The sequence below is a fragment of the Saimiri boliviensis genome, chromosome 3 (assembly GCF_048565385.1).
Source record: "Saimiri boliviensis isolate mSaiBol1 chromosome 3, mSaiBol1.pri, whole genome shotgun sequence".
In the NCBI taxonomy this organism is placed as follows: domain Eukaryota; kingdom Metazoa; phylum Chordata; class Mammalia; order Primates; family Cebidae; genus Saimiri; species Saimiri boliviensis.
In genome coordinates this window covers 165,576,142-165,594,549 of record NC_133451.1, presented here as the reverse complement: position 1 = coordinate 165,594,549, position 18,408 = coordinate 165,576,142, and the positions used below count along the sequence as shown (strand labels likewise).

At 40.8% G+C, this 18,408-nt stretch overlaps 1 protein-coding gene across 1 annotated transcript; it reads left to right on the top strand.

Annotated features, from left to right (window-relative positions):
* The first annotated feature begins 1,498 nt into the window (after positions 1 to 1,498).
* On the top strand, positions 1,499 to 12,834 carry BBS12 (Bardet-Biedl syndrome 12). The gene is made up of 2 exons (XM_003936238.4): positions 1,499 to 1,677; positions 10,635 to 12,834. The coding sequence occupies exon 2, from the start codon at positions 10,645 to 10,647 to the stop codon at positions 12,775 to 12,777; it is 2,133 nt and encodes a 710-aa protein (XP_003936287.1). The 5' UTR covers positions 1,499 to 1,677; positions 10,635 to 10,644; the 3' UTR covers positions 12,778 to 12,834.
* The last annotated feature ends 5,574 nt before the right edge of the window (positions 12,835 to 18,408 follow it).

The window sequence follows — 18,408 nt, the reverse complement described above, 5'->3', positions numbered from 1 at the left end:
TTGGTGTTGACTTTCTATGCTCGGTCCAGTACAACAGTTAGATGCCTGCAATACACACCCGCGTGGGTGAAAGATAAACTACATAACTAGAATAGTTAGCAGAACCAGAATAATTGATAATAAACTATTAAAGTACCTATTGCCTACTATATAATGAACCTCAACAATTTCCCCCTTTTCCTCTTGCTAATATTTGTGCTTTAGGTTATCGAAGTCTTGGTGAAAAATCTGGTTCTTTTTTTTTTTAACCAGTTAGATTTTTCTTTAAAATTAGGGCCTTTTGAGAGAGAAAAGAGGCAAAGGAAGGTATCCTAGAATGGCAGATGGTACTGTGTTAAAATGCAATGATGATGTACTTGGTACCTCTGAAAATGTGCCAATTTTTATATGTACTTGGTATATTTGAAAGGCAGCTCTTTAAGAAATATTTACTTTCATATATGCCTATGTCTAAATAATAAAATTTGCTTATTTTGTGGGACATGCTTGATTGAAACACAGCATCCCTTCCCACCTTCATCTAGCATGCTATCCTATATAATTCAGAAGCTGAAAAGGGAAAAACTACATTTTCCACGTGAAAAACTACTCCAGGGATCTGGGATTACTCCTCAGGTTCTCCTGCAGCCTCTCCTGCAGTCTATTCTCTCCAGCTTTGGGCCAAGAAGCAGTGGCAGCAACTGCACTCCTTCCTTACTCCTGTGGATCGCCAGTTTTACATGTGGTAGGAGTTGGTTGTAGCAGCTGTAGATACTTGATCCCTGGACTGCACATGTACTGGTGTGGTTTCCAACTCAACAGTTCCAGGGGCAGCCTTCTGAATCCTCACCTTCCTAACAGTGGCAGCGTCTGGAGCTCCCCTGGCCGTGGTTCTTGGAGCTCGCCGTCGGCCCCATCAGGTCGTCCGACAGTTCTGCAGTATCTCATTCTCTGTACTCCGTTCCTTTTAGGCTGAAGAGCGCGGCTTCTATTCCTAACCTATTGTAGACTGTGGGTCCCAGCAGCTGATGGGGCTGATGAGAGGAAAAACTGGAGAGTCGCTCTTCTGTCCCTCGACTCTCAGACAATGCGCTTCCATTTGGCTACACGAGGTTGGGGGAGGTTACTAACGACACCGAGGAAGACGAAAAGGAAAGGAATAACACAGCGCGTAAACTAAACACAATCCCCTCCTCGCTCTGGGGTAGAAACTTCAGCAGCGGCCCCAGCAGAAGGTTAGAGCTTCTCACTCAGCAGGTCCCCAGCCGGCGCTCAAAGCCGCGACCTCCCGGCGTCACCTCCCGCAGCCCCGCCCAACCCAAGGCTTTACAGCTCACAGGCAGTTGCTAAGGCCGCTTTCGCCGACCTCTCTCAGCCCCTCCCACCCAGCCTGAATGATTGATATCCAGTTCATCCAATGGACAGAAAAGAAGGCCTTCAGACCGGCCCTTTCTCTCTACTCTCTACCAATAGCGCGATTTTCCCGCCGTTAAGCGGAACCTTCCTCTCCAGCTGTGTTTCTTAGCAACCAAGCCACCCGCGCCCCCAGACGCCCCCCTTCGCACATGCGCAAACTGCGGCGGGGAAGGGGGCGCCCTAGCCCTGGCTGTTTCGGTGATACTGTCCCAGCCAGTACTGCGTCTGGTCGGTGGGAAGCCGGGAACTCCAGCCCCCCGTAGGAGAGAAGAAAGGAGCGAGGTTAGTAGTGAAGCGCTTCCGCCGACTGCTAAGCTAAGTCTTGGCTGAAGACTTGGAAGCCCTTGTGTTTGCTTTTCTTGCCCTCTTCGGGCCGGGGAAAAGAGGAGAATCCGGGGCCTGGAGTGAATTGGTCCAGCCTGTGCTGGGAGTGCTAGAGGAAGAGGGACTGCCCTTTCTTTTTGCCGCTAGACTTTCCTCATTTTCCGGTGCCTGGAACTTGGCCTTCAGCCATTGACCTCCTCCCTGTTTTGGGCAGGCATTCTGGCCTGGTAGACACCAACATTTCTGTATAGCAGTGGCATGGGGCAACAGTGTCGTTGGAGGAACGTGGGTCTTGGGACGTACTTAAAGCTTCACTGCATAGATAAACATTTTTACATATGTTGCCTGTAGCATTTGCCTTTGAGGTAGGACTTTGGCCCCACCCATTATTACTATCGGACCCCTCCCCCTAACACCAACACACACACACACACACACACACACACACACACACACACACACGTCCCCAGCCATTTCCTTTGGCCAGTTGTCCAACCGTATCAACTTGATCTGCACTCCTGAGTCAGACACGGGTAGTCTGATTATCCAGTTGACTCAGTAACGGCCTAGACTTACTCGTGAAACTTGTGTTAACGAACTCAATCTCTTGTTCAGAGGGCCAGATTTGCAGGTTCTGCCCGTTCTGAATTTGGCCAGGAATCAGCTGAAAGGGCAGGGAAGAAAGACTGATGTAGGGTGTACCACTGACTTCCTGGTGAGAATGAAGAGGTGACAGAATCTTAAAACGTCTAACCTTTAACTGCTCACACATGCGGACCCCTTTTATGCCTCTTACAATACCTTCTCTAGAGTAGATATTTTCTAAAAACCATACTGGATTCTAATGGATTCAGGAAGAATACTAACTTTAGTCTTTTTCTCTTGTCTCACTTATCTCCCCGAAGGTAGGGCAGGAAAACATGTGCAAAGTGCATTCTCGAAGCACTCTGTCAAATTACTTTTCATGCTTTAGTAAGTAGAAACATGGCACATTTTCCAAAGCCATCAATCACCCTGTCTTGTTCATATGACATCCCAGACAGACACCCAAGCATGGTAATCATTGATAAAAATCTCATTAGGCTTCTGGAAAATAGGTAAGGTTATCCTCATATCGCAGGTGATTTTTCCATATAAAGTTACTCAGTGAAAATTAAAATGGTGCAAATTCAAGATAATTTTTGAGTTAAGTAAAATGTTGTCACTTTAGTATGTGGTTTTCATGTCATTTTTCTCACTTGGAAAATTGCTCTTGACAGTTTCAAGGTGATATGCTTGATTTTTAATACAATATTAAGGGATTCTGAGACCCAGAAATGAATAGCAACCAAGTATATTCCCAACCTAATCCTAATTTCTAGGAGCTCTTGGATCATGGTTGATCTAATGACAATTAAAAGGCTGAGTAGTATATTAACCTATTTTTATATCACTATGATTTAGGCTTTTATATTTGGAATATTTACTGCTAGTTAAATATTTTTTTTAATTATAGCCTCAGATTCCAGTTCGTATATCTGAGTAGGATGTAATCAGTTTTGAAAAATAGCCATTAATGAATCTAACTGCCCTTTAGAACATTAATCATCATCATTATCCAGGAAAACATTAAACACATAGGCACTCTTAAATCTACCAAATGTATTTAATGCATTCCATATGCCATACACTATGACAATTACTGGGTGAGTTCGAAAAAAATAAAAGTAGAATATAAAAGATGAATAACTAAGAAATCTACAGATTAGTGGGGGAGTGAGACACAAACATAATACAATGTTTTTAATCTGCTTTCGTCTAAGGTTGTAGAAAGTACCTTGGGAGCACAGAAAGGAGGGACAGCTTCAGGGCGTTAGAGAAGGCCTGATAGGAAATGAGGCATTTTCCTTGGGTCACGAAAGTTCTATAGCATCCATGGAGATGAAGAAAATGTAGAATATTCAAATCAGTTATCACTTAGTGAAAATAAATGATATGTTCTAGTGTGACAAGATCATGAGGGTTATAGGGAAAGGTGGGAGAGGAGTCATAAATTAGGTTGAGGTTACATTATAGGGCACATATATCAAGCCAAGGAGTAAAGACTTTCTTTTTTAAGATAAATAGATGTTTTTTGGCAGTGGAGTAATCTGTTTAGGTTTGTGCTTTATCAGTGCTAATTCTGACCACCACCACGTGAAGGAGGAACCCTCATTCGAAGCAATTAAAGGGCCTCAACTAAGGCGGTGCCAAATAGGTATCATGTCAACTCCAAGGATGGTCGAACCTTATATTTATGTTGGAGAAATACTAAAAGTGGCATCTGTTTTCTCTTGCTTCAGTTTTGTACTTAAATTTGGGGGAACAAATATGGTAAAACAAAACATTCATTCATTCATTGACCAAATATTTATAGAGTACTTGCTGTGTGTCAGGCAATATTCTAGATACTCAGGATATATGTCATTGACTAAAATTGCCTCCCTGAAAATTATATTCCGAGAGAGAGATGTCGTTTATAAAGAATAAATAAGTAAACTATATCCTATTTTATAAGGGGATAAGTGTTATAGAAAAAAGAAAGCGAACAGATGGAAGAAATCCAGAGTCGAGAGGGAAAAGAGGATTTGTGGTATTCAGTAAAATGCTCGGAGTGGGCCTTATTGAAAAGCAGAAATTTTGAGAAAGTATTTGAAGGTGATGCAGCAATAGATTTCCTGGGGAAGAGCATTCCAGAAAGAGGGAACAACTAGAACAGAAACATTAAGATAGGGAACATGCAAAGTATGACAGAAAGGAGGCCAGAACAAAGTGGCTGAGGGATAAAATAGTGATAAAGTCAGAAGGTTAAAGAAAGGACTGCAGATAATCAGGGCGTTGTAAGGACTTTCACTCCAAGTAAAATGGGTAGGCCTTGCAAAATTCTGAGCCTAGGAGTGAAAGGATATTTTTAAAAGGGACTCCTGTGTCAAACGCATAAAGCTTTATTTTCTGAGTTAGAGATTTTTAAACAGTAGAGTGATATGATTAGATTTCTATATTGGGAATAGACTTGGAGATGAGCAAACAGTTGATTTAGATGATGAAAAGACTGATCATGCCCATCAAGAAAATACTGTTATTTTTCAAAATGCAGCTTCTGAAAGCATTGCATGTCTTATTACTCTAAACTGAATACCTTCGACAAAACTGGACATGATCTCTGGAAAAGAAAACTTCTTCTAATGTCAAAATTCCAGTTAAATAGTCTGACTCTGCTCTTCCATGACACACTTAAAAAGTCCAAGAAACAGCCGGGCGCGGTGGCTCAAGCCTGTAATCCCAGCACTTTGGGAGGCTGAGGCGGGTGGATCACAAGGTCAAGAGATCAAGACCAACCTGGTCAACATGGTGAAACCCCGTCTCTACTAAAAATACAAAAAATTAGCTGGGCATGGTGGCACATGCCTGTAATCCCAGCTACTCAGGAGGCTGAGGCAGGAGAATTGCCTGAACCCAGGAGGCGGAGGTTGTGGTGAGCCGAGATCGCGCCATTGCACTCCAGCCTGGGTAACAAGAGCGAAACTCCGTCTCAAAAAAAAAAAAAAAAAAAAAAAGTCCAAGAAACATTAAGCTGACAAGTAGTGAAAACAGAGAACTGTTTGTGGAAAACATTGGTGCATAGCAGGACAAGAATCAGATTGTGTTTGTGCAATAGCATGAAGAGTTGCCGGAAGTACTTATCATCTCTGAAATTATCACCTTGTTATCCTCTTTGCTTTGCCTTTGTATACCCAATCTGTTAGAGGATAAGGCATTTTTGTTTTGTTTTTATTCTATTTTAATTATAGCCAATTATAACCTGTTCAAAATAATAATTTAGGAGCTCTTCTAAAGTTGGGAATGCTAAGACATTTTTAAAAAATTACTAAAACTTGAAATAGTTTTTTCAAATGCCAAAGCAGATTTATCTTGAATATTGATTTTGATATCAGTTTTATGTGACTTTTTGCTTATACATTAGTTATGTTAGAATAACTTCATGCCTTTTCTATCTAGGAAACTTTTTCACATAAATTAAATATAGATTAAATTTGAAATAGCCCATGACTTTTTCTGTTTGCTCTAAGTTCTCTCTGCCTTTGCTACCCATAGTAATATCTTGTGATTTAATAAGCATAGTATAAAAAGGAGATCATAAGCAGAGACTCTGATACATGTGCAAGTTAAGAGTATGAATAAGCCTTGGAAAAAGGCAGAAAGGTTTGGAAGAGAGAAATACAGTAAAAGATTCTAAAGAAGAGAGGGTGAATTACTATCATGCTGGATGAGGGGCAGCTAAAAGGTAGAATTATATAGACTTTGACATTAGACAAGCCTGGGTTTTAGTCCATAGCCTTTTAGAAATTAGCTGTGAAATTTTGTGTATGTTATGTAACTATTCTGCTTCATTTTCCACATCACTAAAATGGATTATAGTATCTCCCTCATGTTTTTGTTGTTGTGAATGCTACATTATATAATACGTGTAAAATGCCTCAAACTTAATAAGCTTTCATAACATGTTAGAAAGGAAAAACAAAAACAAAAACAAGGCCGGGCGCAGTGGCTCAAGCCTGTAATCCCAGCACTTTGGGAGGCTGAGGCGGGTGGATCACGAGGTCAAGAGATCGAGACCAACCTGGTCAACAAGGTGAAACCCCATCTCTACTAAAAATACAAAAAATTAGCTGGGCATGGTGGTGTGTGCCTGTAATCCCAGCTACTCAGGAGGCTGAGGCAGGAGAATTGCCTGAACCCAGGAGGTGGAGGTTGCGGTGAGCCGAGATCGCGCCATTGCACTCTAGCCTGGGTAACAGGAGCGAAACTCCGTCTCAAAAAAAAAAAAAAAAAGTCAGTCTTGTCTTTTGTCTTTTCAAGGTTGTCCTTTCAACAGATTATTCTGGAGCAACTTGGTATCCATGAGGGAAGAAGAAACCCTACCTTACACGGTTTACAAAAGTTAATTTAAGATGAATTATGAACATAAATATAAAAGCTAAACAAAGGGAAGAACAAATTTGGCATTTCATACTTCCGATTTCAAAACTTACTACAAAGCTATAGTAATAAAAACATGTGGTACTGGCATAAGGATGAATGTATAGACTGATGGAATTGAATTAAGAGTCCAGAAATAAATCCGTAGACATCTCTGGCCAATTGATTTTTGACAAAGATGCTAAAGCCACTCAATTGGGAAAAGAATTGTCTCTTCACCAAATGGCACTGGGTCAATTGTATATCCACATGCAAAAGAATAAAGTTGGACTCCTACTTTAAATTTTATACATAAATTAACTCGAAATGGGTCAATAAAATAAGAGATGAAACTATAAAACTCTTTGAAGAAAACATTGGGATAATTATTCATGACTTTGGATTTGACAATGGATTTTTAGCTATGACACAAATAATATGAGCAACAACAACAACAAAAAATAGGTAAATTAGATTTCATCAAAACAAAAGTATATTATCAAAAAAGTAGAAAATAACCTACAGAATAAGAAAATATTTGCAAATCATAATTTGATAAGGCCCTAGTGTCCAGAATGTATAAGTAACTCTTAAAACTTACCAACAAAAGACTAACTGATCAGTTTTTAAATGGTCAAAAGACTTGAGTAGACATTTCTCCAAAAAAGATATATAAATGGCCAATGTACATGAAAAGATGCTCAATATGAGGAAAATGCAAGTCAAAAACACAATGACATACCACTTCACATCCACTAGGATATCTATAATGTTACAAAAGCAAAAATGGAAAGTGTTGTTGAGTATACTGGACTGAATATTTCCCCCCACCCTACTCCCAATTCATGTCCTTCTAGCATCTCAAAATGTCATCTTATTTGAAAATAGGTTCTTTGTAGATATAATTAGCTAAAGTGAGGTCATACTGGATTAAGGTGGGCCTTGAATCCAATGACTGGTATCACTGGGTTATAAGAAGGCCATATAAAACAGAGGCAGAGATTAGAGTTAGGCAGTCAGAAGCCAGGGATCACCAGGAGCTACTAGAAACTGGAGGAAGCAAAAAAGGATTCTTCCCCTGATCCTTCAGAAGGAGCATAGCCCTGCCAACATTTTGAGTTTGGGCTTCTAGACTCCAGGACTGTCAAATAATAAAAATAATAAATGTGTAGTGTTTTAAGCCACCCATTGTTTGGGGTAATTTGGTAAGACAGCCCTTAGAAGCTAATGCAGTGAGGATGTGGAGAAATTGAAACCCTCATACGTTGCCAGTGGGAATGTTAAGCTGTTATGGAAAACAAACAGTTCATTAAAAAGTTAAACAAAGATATTTGTTCCTTCTTTTTATGCCTGTGGCCGGATGCCCCACAATACTATAGTCAGGCCTTTTGCATTAAGCAAGTAAGAACTACAGACTCTACCTTTTCACCCAAATCATGAATGACCAATGAAAAGCAAGTTCTTCTAGGGAAAGAAGCAGCCCTTGGAATGTGGCTTAGGCTTGAAAGTTGAAGAGCAGGAATTCTCCTTTCAAAGACCCTAGAGCATAAACCCCTGTGTGGCCAAGTGGGATCAGTCCTCAAGGGCATGTGTCAAGGGCACAGCAGCCCATGTGGACAGCTTCAGAGGGCATGCGGTTGTGGAGAGTTAGGGGTAGCTCCTCATTAACTATGTGTTGGGTGAGTATAGGAGTGAGGCTCAGTGGCAGTCAGGCACCTCTACAATGACAAGCTATCTCTATCCTACATGTTTACCGTATGTTATTAGAACACGCCCCATGCCCCAGCTCCTGACCTGTCACTACCATTTGGGTCCTATAAGGCCAAGTAAAGAAATCTGGCAATAAAAGGCAAATGTAAGCATGCTTTCTTTAAGATGCATCATAAGTGGTTTTCTTAAAGTGAATGGAAGAGTTTGACAGAGAAACACCTTTGTAAGCAAACATTAAGAATGCTGGCTGCGGCTAGGTGCGGTGACTCGTGCCTGTAATACCAGAACTTTGGGAGGCCAAGGCAGGTGAATCATGGTTCAGGAATTCAAGACCAGCCTGGCCAACATGGTGAAACCCTGTCTCTACTAAAAATACAAAAATTAGCTGGGCATGGTCGCACACACCTGTAATCCCAGCTACTCAGGACACTGAGGAAGGAGAATTGCTTAAACCCAGGAGGCAGAGGTTGCAGTGAGCTGAGATCGTGCCACTGCATTCCAGCCTGGGAGACAGAGCAAGACTGTGTCAAACAAAGAAACAAAAAAGGATGCTGGCTGGGTATGGTGGCTCACACCTGTAATCCCAGCACTTTGAGAGGCCTAGACAGGAGGATTGCTTGAGCCTGGGACTTGGACACCAGACTGGGCAACATGGGGAAATCTCATCTCTACCGGAAAAAAAAAAAAAAAAAAAAAAAAAAAAAAAAATTAGCCAGGTGAAGTGGCATGTACTTGTAGTCCCAGTTCCTTGGGAAACTGAGGTGGGAGAGTCACCTGAGGTCAAGGCTGCAGTGAGCCATGCCACTGCACTCCAGTCTGGGTGACAGAACAAGACCCTGTCTAAAAAATAAAAAGAATGCTAATCATTTCTGGGTTTGCTGTGACTCGTAATGCTGGGGATCTCCCTTGTAACAATGGAACTGAAAGACAGTGACGAAAGCTATGTCAAGCATTCATTATTCTGAAGAAGAAGAGAAATGCCACACACTTTTCCTATTGAACCTGTGGTGGAATGAATCCATGGTTGTGTCTTGCGCTTTGAACAGACTTGTTCTCAGCACTCCTCACGATGGATTTTGATGCTTCATTTTCATATCTCTCTGCACAATTAGATTGGGGAGCTCCTTGATGGCAGAGTATGTGACTTAATCTTTATCTTTGTAATTGCCAGCAATTAACACAGTGCCTCCTGGTACACTGTATGTGCTTAAGAAATACTGAATGCATGAATGAATGAATGAACAAATGAAGGGATGACTAGGGATGTTTGTAGTGCTATAATATATAATGGAATATGCTGTGGTTTATTAGTTTCATAATAAACAAATAGTCTGTATCACCTGGTAATTTTGACTGTTTTGGTTTGTGTACTGGAAACATTTCAGTTGTTTGGGCATCACCATTCTATGATAACTATCTTCAACCTGGACAATGACCATTACAGGATCAAGTTTAAGCTCCTTGCCATGCACACAATGCCCTTCATAAACTGACTCCTTTCCTCTTCTGGAGCTTCATCTCCTACTGTTCTCCACTACATTTTTTGTTGTTGTTGAGATGGAGTCTCACTCTGTTGCCCAAGCTGGAGTGCAGTGGCACGATCTCAGCTCACTGCAACCTCCACCTCCCAGGTTCAAGCGATTCTTCTGCCTCAGCCTCCTTAGTAGCTGGGACTATAGGCATGCACCACTACCAGCTAATTTCTGTATTTTTAGTAGAGATGGGATTTCACCATACTGGCCAGGCTGGTCTCGAACTCCTGACCTCATGATCCACCCACCTCAGCCTCCCAAATTGCTGGGATTACAGGTGTGAACCACTGAGCCCAGCCGTTCCACTGCATTTTTTTATATTCTCATAAAACCATAAAACCAGATTGCTTCTGTTTCACCCAATACACTATGTTTTTTCACATATATGTGCATTTACTACTACCTCCTTCAACTTGTAACTCTCCAGTTATTCTTCAAGACCCATTCCAAGAATTGCCATCTGGAAACATTGCCTACGGCCCTCATGCTTCATTTCCTCTGTTGGGTGGAGTGCTTATCTTCCATTCCCTCATACCTTTGTCATTTATAGAATTATATGTATCATTGCACTGACCACTTTTAATGGAAATTATATGTGCCTCTAAAACAGGGGCCGTATCTTATTTTTATTTCTATATAGCATTTATAACTATGAATTATACTGAATAAAGTTCCAAGTTTTTATTTTATTTGCAGATCATGATACATGGTGATGGCTTGCAAAGTCATAAACAAAAGAAGACACATGGGACTTCAACAACTTTCATCATTCGCAGAAACAGGAAGAACTTTCCTAGGCCCACTAAAATCATCCAAATTTATTATAGATGAAGAATACCATGAAAGTGTATTAATCAGTTCAACAGTAAGGCTTCTTGAAAGTTTGGATTTAACCAGTGCAGTGGGACAGCTTCTCAGTGAAGCAGTTCAAGCACAAAATAACACATACAGAACTGGAACCAGTACACTTTTGTTTCTTGTTGGTGCTTGGAGCAGTGCAGTTGAAGAATGTCTTCATCTTGGTGTCCCCATTTCCATAATAGTGTCAGTAATGTCAGAAGGCTTACACTTTTGTAGTGAAGAGGTAGTTTCTCTTCAAGTACCTGTTCACAATATATTTGACCATATGGACAACACAAAGACATTTTCTCAACTTGAAACATTTAGTGTAAGTTTGTGTCCTTTTCTTCAGATCCCTTCAGATACTGACTTGATAGAGGAAGGGCATGGTCTCAAAGATGTCACCTCTCAAACATTGACCATTTCCAATCTTTCTGGGAGGCCTCTTAAATCATCTGAATTCTTTAAACCTCAGACTGAGGTTGAAGCAGATAAGAACATGTCGCGAACTCTGAAAAACAGCCTGCTTGCAGATACCTGCTGCAGAAACTCAGTACTAATCCACAGTAGGCATTTTAATAGGACAGATAAAACTGAACGGGTAAGCAAACCAGATGGATTTCAAGAACATGTTACAGCTACTCTCAAAACTTACAGATGTAAAGATTTGACAGAGTTGGCAGTAGGCTTGAGTCATGGAGATCACAGCAGCATGAAGTTAGTGGAAGCAGCAGTACGGCTGCAATATCAGAATGCTTGTGTGCAAAAAGGCAACTGTATGATGCCATTTATGTTTGACATTTCAAGAATTTTTACTTGCTCTCTACCAGGCTTACCTGAAACAACTTCTTGTGTTTGTCCAGGATATATCACTGTTGTCTCAGTATCTAATACTACTGTGATCAAGGAATTGCAGAATCAGCCTGTCCGAATAGTTCTCATTGAAGGTGACCTCACAGAGAATTATCGCCACCTGGGATTTCATAAGTCTGCAAATATTAAAACAGTGTTAGATAGCATGAAGCTTCAAAAAGACAGCTCAGAAGAACTGTGGGCAAATCACATATTACAGATACTAATTCAGTTCAATGTGAACCTTGTCCTGGTACAAGGAAATGTGTCTGAACACTTGATTGAAAAATGTATAAACAGTAAGCGGTTGGTAATTGGCTCAGTGAATGGCAGTGTGATGAAGGCTTTTGCAGAGGCTGCAGGAGCAGTACAGGTGGCCTACATTACACAAGTGAATGAAGACTGTGTGGGCAGTGGGGTCTGTGTAACCTTCTGGAGAAGCAGTCCCTTGGATGTTGTAGATAGGAACAACAGAATTGCAATCTTATTAAAAATAGAAGGGATTAATTTGGTTACAGCTGTGCTCAGTAGCCCAGTTACTGCTCAGATGCAAAGCAAAGAAGATAGGTTCTGGACTTGTGCCTATCGTTTGTATTATGCTCTAAAAGAGGAAAAGGTCTTCCTTGGAGGTGGTGCAGTTGAATTTTTGTGTCTTAGCTCTCTTCAAATTCTTGCAGAACAATCTCTGAAGAAAGAAAACCATGCCTGCTCAGGGTGGCTCCCTAATACTTCCTCTTGGTTGGCTTCATCTCTAGCAATATATAGACCAACTGTGCTTAAACTCCTGGCAAATGGATGGCAGAAATACCTTTCAACTCTCCTGTATAACACTGCCAATTACTCATCAGAATTTGAAGCCAGCACATACATTCAACATCATCTGCAAAATGCCACAGACTCTGGCTCTCCTTCATCTTACGTCTTGAATGAATATAGTAAACTAAATAGTAGAATTTTTAATTCAGACATTTCAAATAAGCTCGAGCAGATGCCAAGAGTTTATGATGTTGTTACACCAAAGATTGAGGCGTGGCGCCGAGCATTGGATTTAGTACTGTTAGTACTTCAGACAGACAGTGAAATAATTACCGGACGTGGGCACACACAGATAAATTCACAGGAATTAGAGGGCTTTTTGTTTTTGTAGTGTTATTGGCTAAGTCTTTGGAAAATAAGTTTTCATAATAAAATAAATTTATTGATAGCCAAGTCCTGGTGCCTAAAATGCCAGCTGTCACCAAGAAGAAAATAGTTGATGTCTGTCAATAACTGTGCATGGTCTGAGATTTTACCCTACTTTCAAGCTAACAAATTAACCTGTTACTGTTTCAGGGGATGCTACAGAATACACAAGACACCTGGGTCCAAAACAAAGGAATTTTCTTATTCACAGCAAAAGCTGTAGCCAGAGTTTCATGTTGGTTTTATTCAGTTCATTTTTCTAGTTCCCATAGGAGGAACACAAAGGGCCCATGATGAAAGCCTGCACACAGTGGGTTATGTTGTAAGAGAGAAAGACTGAGCTTAGGATAGTAACTGCTTTTATAGTAAGCAAAAAAAATCCTGGTCTTTGTGCAAAGGGAGTTATTACCTCATATTCAAGGTTGCTTAGTGTAAACATAAGCCTGGGACATGGACTAGGTAAAAATAAAGTATTGTATTCTTGGCATACCTAGTATGTAGGGACACTCAGAGTCCATAGTGGATAGTCTCCTCTAGCAGTCTGCTCCTCAGCCTGACATGTTCTTGGGCAAACTTGAATTTTCACATGAGTATGCCACTCCATCAGCTACTCTGATTAATCTGACAGTCAAGTTGTTTAGTCAGTACCACATTTGTTCATTTGGTCTCATAGCAATTAATGAAGACTATTATCATCAGACACAGAAGCAGGAAGAAGCCAGCCTGCAGTGTTAACCTCAGTCCTGTCATCCAAGGTCTTGAGTTGGTCAACTGCAAGTTCCAACGGAGGACCAATAGGTCTTTTTATTAGGCAGCCAGAATGTAGTGAAGGACCAATTTATTATACATTATGACCCAAGAAAGGGAGCTTTGACTGACCTGCTGATATGTGGTGTTATTGCCAATAATTATGAGTGCAAGAGCTGGGCCAAAAAATGCCCTGTTGCCTATAGAGAGCCCTTATATGGCTTATTTTCCTCACCTACAAGTACATAACCCCAAAGGGTCCAGGTTACTCTGGTTCAGAATTATTGTCAAGCCTGATTTAAATCATCATATATGGATTTAAATCATATGAGTAGTGTCACCAAGTAGTTTCAGCCTCAATTACTACACATGGTATAATGCAAGGCCACTCAGACATTAAGAGAAGCATAAGATCAATCAGAGTGAAACAAGATTGTGCTGGTACCTTCGTTTCTACATATTTACATCTGGGAGCCGCCATTGATGGTATCATGTACTGCCTCCTATATTAATAGAGTCTTAGAACTGTGTTGAGCCTCCTTTTTGCTGGTGAGGCCAAAGATCAACATTTATTTGTTTCATTGCAAAGGGATTAGTGCTATAAATCTCTCCAGTCTCAGAATACAACTGGTCAAACAGGACTCTAAATTTTGTCTGGGTTTACCAGCCATTCCTACAGGTAGAGGTATGAAAACCACAGTCAAAGCTGTTGGAAGTAGTTTCTGATTTCAGCCACTAGAACATCATCTACAGTTGACCTCTGAACAACACAGGGGTCAGGGATAACAACCCTCTGCACAATAAAAGAAAAATCTGCATTTACCTTTTTTGGCTTTTGTGGAGACAGAGTCTCCCCCTGTTGCCCAAGCTGGAGTGCAGTGGTGTGATCTTGGCTTACTGCAACTTCTGCCTTCTGGGTTCAAGTGATTCTCCTGCCTCAGTCTCCTGAATAGCTGGGACTACAAGCACCTGCCACCATACCTGGCTAATTTTTTGTGTTTTAGTAGAGGCGGGGTTTCATCCTGTTGCCCAGAGTAGTCTCAAACTGAGCTCAGGCAATCTGCCTGTCATGGCCTCCCAAAGTGCTGGGATTGGGATTATAGGCATGTGCCACCACGTCCAGCCTGCATATAACTTTTGACTCCCCCAAAACTTTACTAATAGCCTAACTGTTGACAATAGCCTTACTGATAACATAACAAATATTTTGTATATGTATTACATAATGTATTCTTAACAGTAATGTAAGCTAGAAAAAAAAGTTACCAAAATCACAAGAGAAAATACACTTACTATTCATCAAATGGAAGTGGATCACCATAAAGGCCATCATCCTCATGATATCTTCATGTTGAGTAGGCTGAAGAAGAGGAGGAAGAGGGGCTGGTATTTCTGTCTCAGGGGTGGCAGAAGCAGAAAAAAAATTAGTGTGTAAGTGGACCCATGCAGTTTAAACCTATATTGTATAATGACATTTTAGTCATTATATGGATCACATAAAGATGATGGTCCCATAAAATTCTAATACCATATTTTTACTGTCTCTTTTTTTGTGTTTCGTTGGTTTAGACACGTAAATACTTACCATTGTGTTACAGTTGCCTGTGTTATTCTGCACAGTAACATGCTGCACAGGGTTGTAGCCTAGGATCAATAGGCTATACCATATAGCCTAGGTATATAGCAGGTTGTACCATCTTGGTTTGTGTAAGTACATTCTCTAATGTTTACACGACAGTGAAATCACCTCATGATGCATTTCTCAGAATGTATCCCCTTGGTTAAGCAACATGGTGCTGTACTTTTAGTTTTGATGGACTGCCCAACTCAGCCTCAACAAACTTGTATTTTCAATCTAGTCAAAGTTTTCTATTCTTATTGCTGATACCATTTGTTTCAGCTTTGTGGACTCCTTGACTCCATAGCCAAATTTCTTGTTTTCTAGGGCCCTGGAGATGCTGCCTCATTGTCATGTCAGTATCTTCTGCCTCCCACCCTGAAGTGGGGCAGCAACAACCAAGACACCATTTGGGTAGCTTGTTTTAACCCTACTTCTCACTGTTTAGTCTCTAAACATTCATTAACAGCTAAGAGGGAAGCCTACTCTCCTCTTCCTTTCCCGCTACTTGGATGAAAGCATTCACTACTAAATCCCAGAGTTGTCTTGTATCTCCTAACCTAGCCATTAAGGCCTTCATGTTTTCCAGTATAAAAAAAACTTAGCTATATTAATATTTTAGAATTTATTTGAGCAGGCAGTGATTCGTGAATGGAACAACTCCAGACTGCAGGCAGTTTGGGGCTCCAATGAAGGGATTCAAGGGGAAAACTCTCATAATGTATTTATGGAAGCAAGACAAAGAAAATATTTGATCAGTTAAAGTGGAGCAATAGCTTTAAATTCCCTGGTTAGAAGTTTACTGGCAATTTCTAAAGTCCCTAGTTAGAGCTTAATTGGCAGTTTCTTATAGGTTATGCTTAAATTTCATTTTCCTAGGCTAGGACCCTTCACCCTGATTTGGGTTTCAGTTTGTTTATATAGGAACTCAGAGTACTAGAGCTACCTCAGTCTAATGACTTCCCAATTAATTATTTCCGTAGCTCTGTTAGCCAAAATTGTCAAGAACTGTGCAATGTCTGAGATCTTACCCTACTTACAAGATGTTATGGTCTGACCGTGTCCCCCCAGAATTTATGTGTGGGGAATTTTTTCATCCCCAGTGCAACAGGAATAGGAGGTGGAGCTTAATGGGAGGTGTTTAGGTCCTGAAGGTTCCACCCTTATGAATAGATTAATGCCACTATAAAAAGAGCTTACAGGGTGGGTTCACCCTCTTCTTTTCTGCCATGTGGGAATTCAGTGCTTGTTCATTTTTGTCTTTCTGCCTTCTGCCATGTGAGAACACAGTGTTCTGCCTCTCTGGAAGATGCAGCATCCAAGGCACCATCTTGGAAGCAAAGACTGGACCCTCATCAAAATCCTTGATCTTGGACTTCCCAGCCTCCAAAACTGTGGGAGATAAATTTCTGTTTTCTGTAAAATACCCTGTCTGTAGTATTCCATTACAGCAGCACAAAATGAACTAAATGCTAAAAAGTTACCCTGTTAAAATTTCATGGGATGCTGGCAGAAGACATGAGACTCATGGATCAAAGACAAAGGACTTTATAGTATCCAGAGCTTCATGTTGATTTGTTTCAGTCTCATGTGCTTCCCCAATCTCTTTGTATGACACAAAAAGCCTGTAATGGATGTCTGCACACATAGTGGGTTATGTTACAGGAGAGGAACATGGAGCTTGGATGAGTCATCACTGTAAGCAGAAGCAAGCCTATTTTTTGTCAGGGAGAAGATATTACATCTTTCCTTAAGATTTCTACTTACAAACACAACCCTTAGAAATTTATATTCAATGTTAATATTGTTATATTGTTATATGTGAATTTGATCCTGCCATTTTGTTACTGGGTGGTTTTCTTTCCCATTAGTGATTCATTTTCTTCATTGCATTTTTTGTCTTTGCCAACTGATTTGCTTTTGCAGTGTCTGGTACTTGTACCTTTCCTTGCTTAGTTCTTCTTTCAGGAGCTCTTGTAGGGCAGGTCTGGTGGTGACGAAATCTCTCAGTAATTGCTTGTCCGTAAAGGATTTTATTTCTTTTTCACTTACAAAGCTTAATTTGACTGGATATGAGATTCTGGGTTGAAAATTCTTTTCTTTATGGATGTTGAACATTGGCCCCCACTCTCTTCTGGCTTGTAGGGTTTCTGCCAAGAGATCTGCTGTGGGTCTGATTGGCTTCCCTCTGTGGGTGACCTGACCTTTCTCTCTGGCTGCCCTTAGCATTTTTTCCTTCATTTCAACCCTGGCGAATCTGACGATTATGTGCCTTGCAGTTGCTCTTCCTGAGGAATATCTTTGTGGAGTTCTCTGTATTTGAAATTTGGACTGCCTTGTTAGGCTTGGGAAGTTCTCCTGGATAATATCCTGGAGTGTGTTTTCCAGCTTGGATTCATTCTCCCCATCATATTTCGGGTACACTGATGAAGCGTAGATTAGGTCTTTTCACATAAGCCCATATTTATGGAGGCTTTGTTCATTTCTTTTCACTCTTTTTTCTCTTGTCTTGCCTTCTCTTTTTATTTCATTGAGTTGATCTTCAATCTCTCATATCCTTTCTTCTGCTTGATCGATTTGGCTATTAAAAGTAGTGTTTGCTTCACGTAGTTCTCGTGCTGTGTTTTTCAACTCCATCAAGTTGTTTATGTTCTTCTCTAAGCTGGTTATTCTAGTTAGCATTTCATCTAACCTTTTTTCAAGGTTTTTGGTTTCTTTGCCTTGAGTTAGAACATATTCCTTTAGCTCAGAAAAGTTTGTTATTATCCACCTTCTGAAGCCTGTTTCTGTTAATTCGTTGCACTCCTCTGTCAAGTTGTGATCCTATGTTGTTGAGGAGTTGTGATCCCTTGAAGGAGAAGAGCTGTTCTGGTCTTTGATGGTTTCATCTTTTTTGCACTGGTTTTTCCCCACCTTTTTGGATTTACCTGGCTGTGTTGTCAGGGAGCTGCTTGATGAGGTCACTTGTCTGCCTGCTGAGGTGCTACTGGGTTTCTAGGGACTCCTTCAGGTTACTAGGGAAGCTTCCTGTGTCTTTTTTATGTATACTGGGAGATTAGGCCCATCTCTTCCACTGACCTGTAGGCACTGCTGGGTTGTTGAGAACACCATCCTGTTGTTACTTAGGCTTCCTGTGTTTTTCGTTAAAACACGTACCCAGTCTCACCCCTCTAGTGGTGGGTTGTGCCCTTCCTCCACTGGGCTGGATCATTCAGGGTTCATCTCAGACTG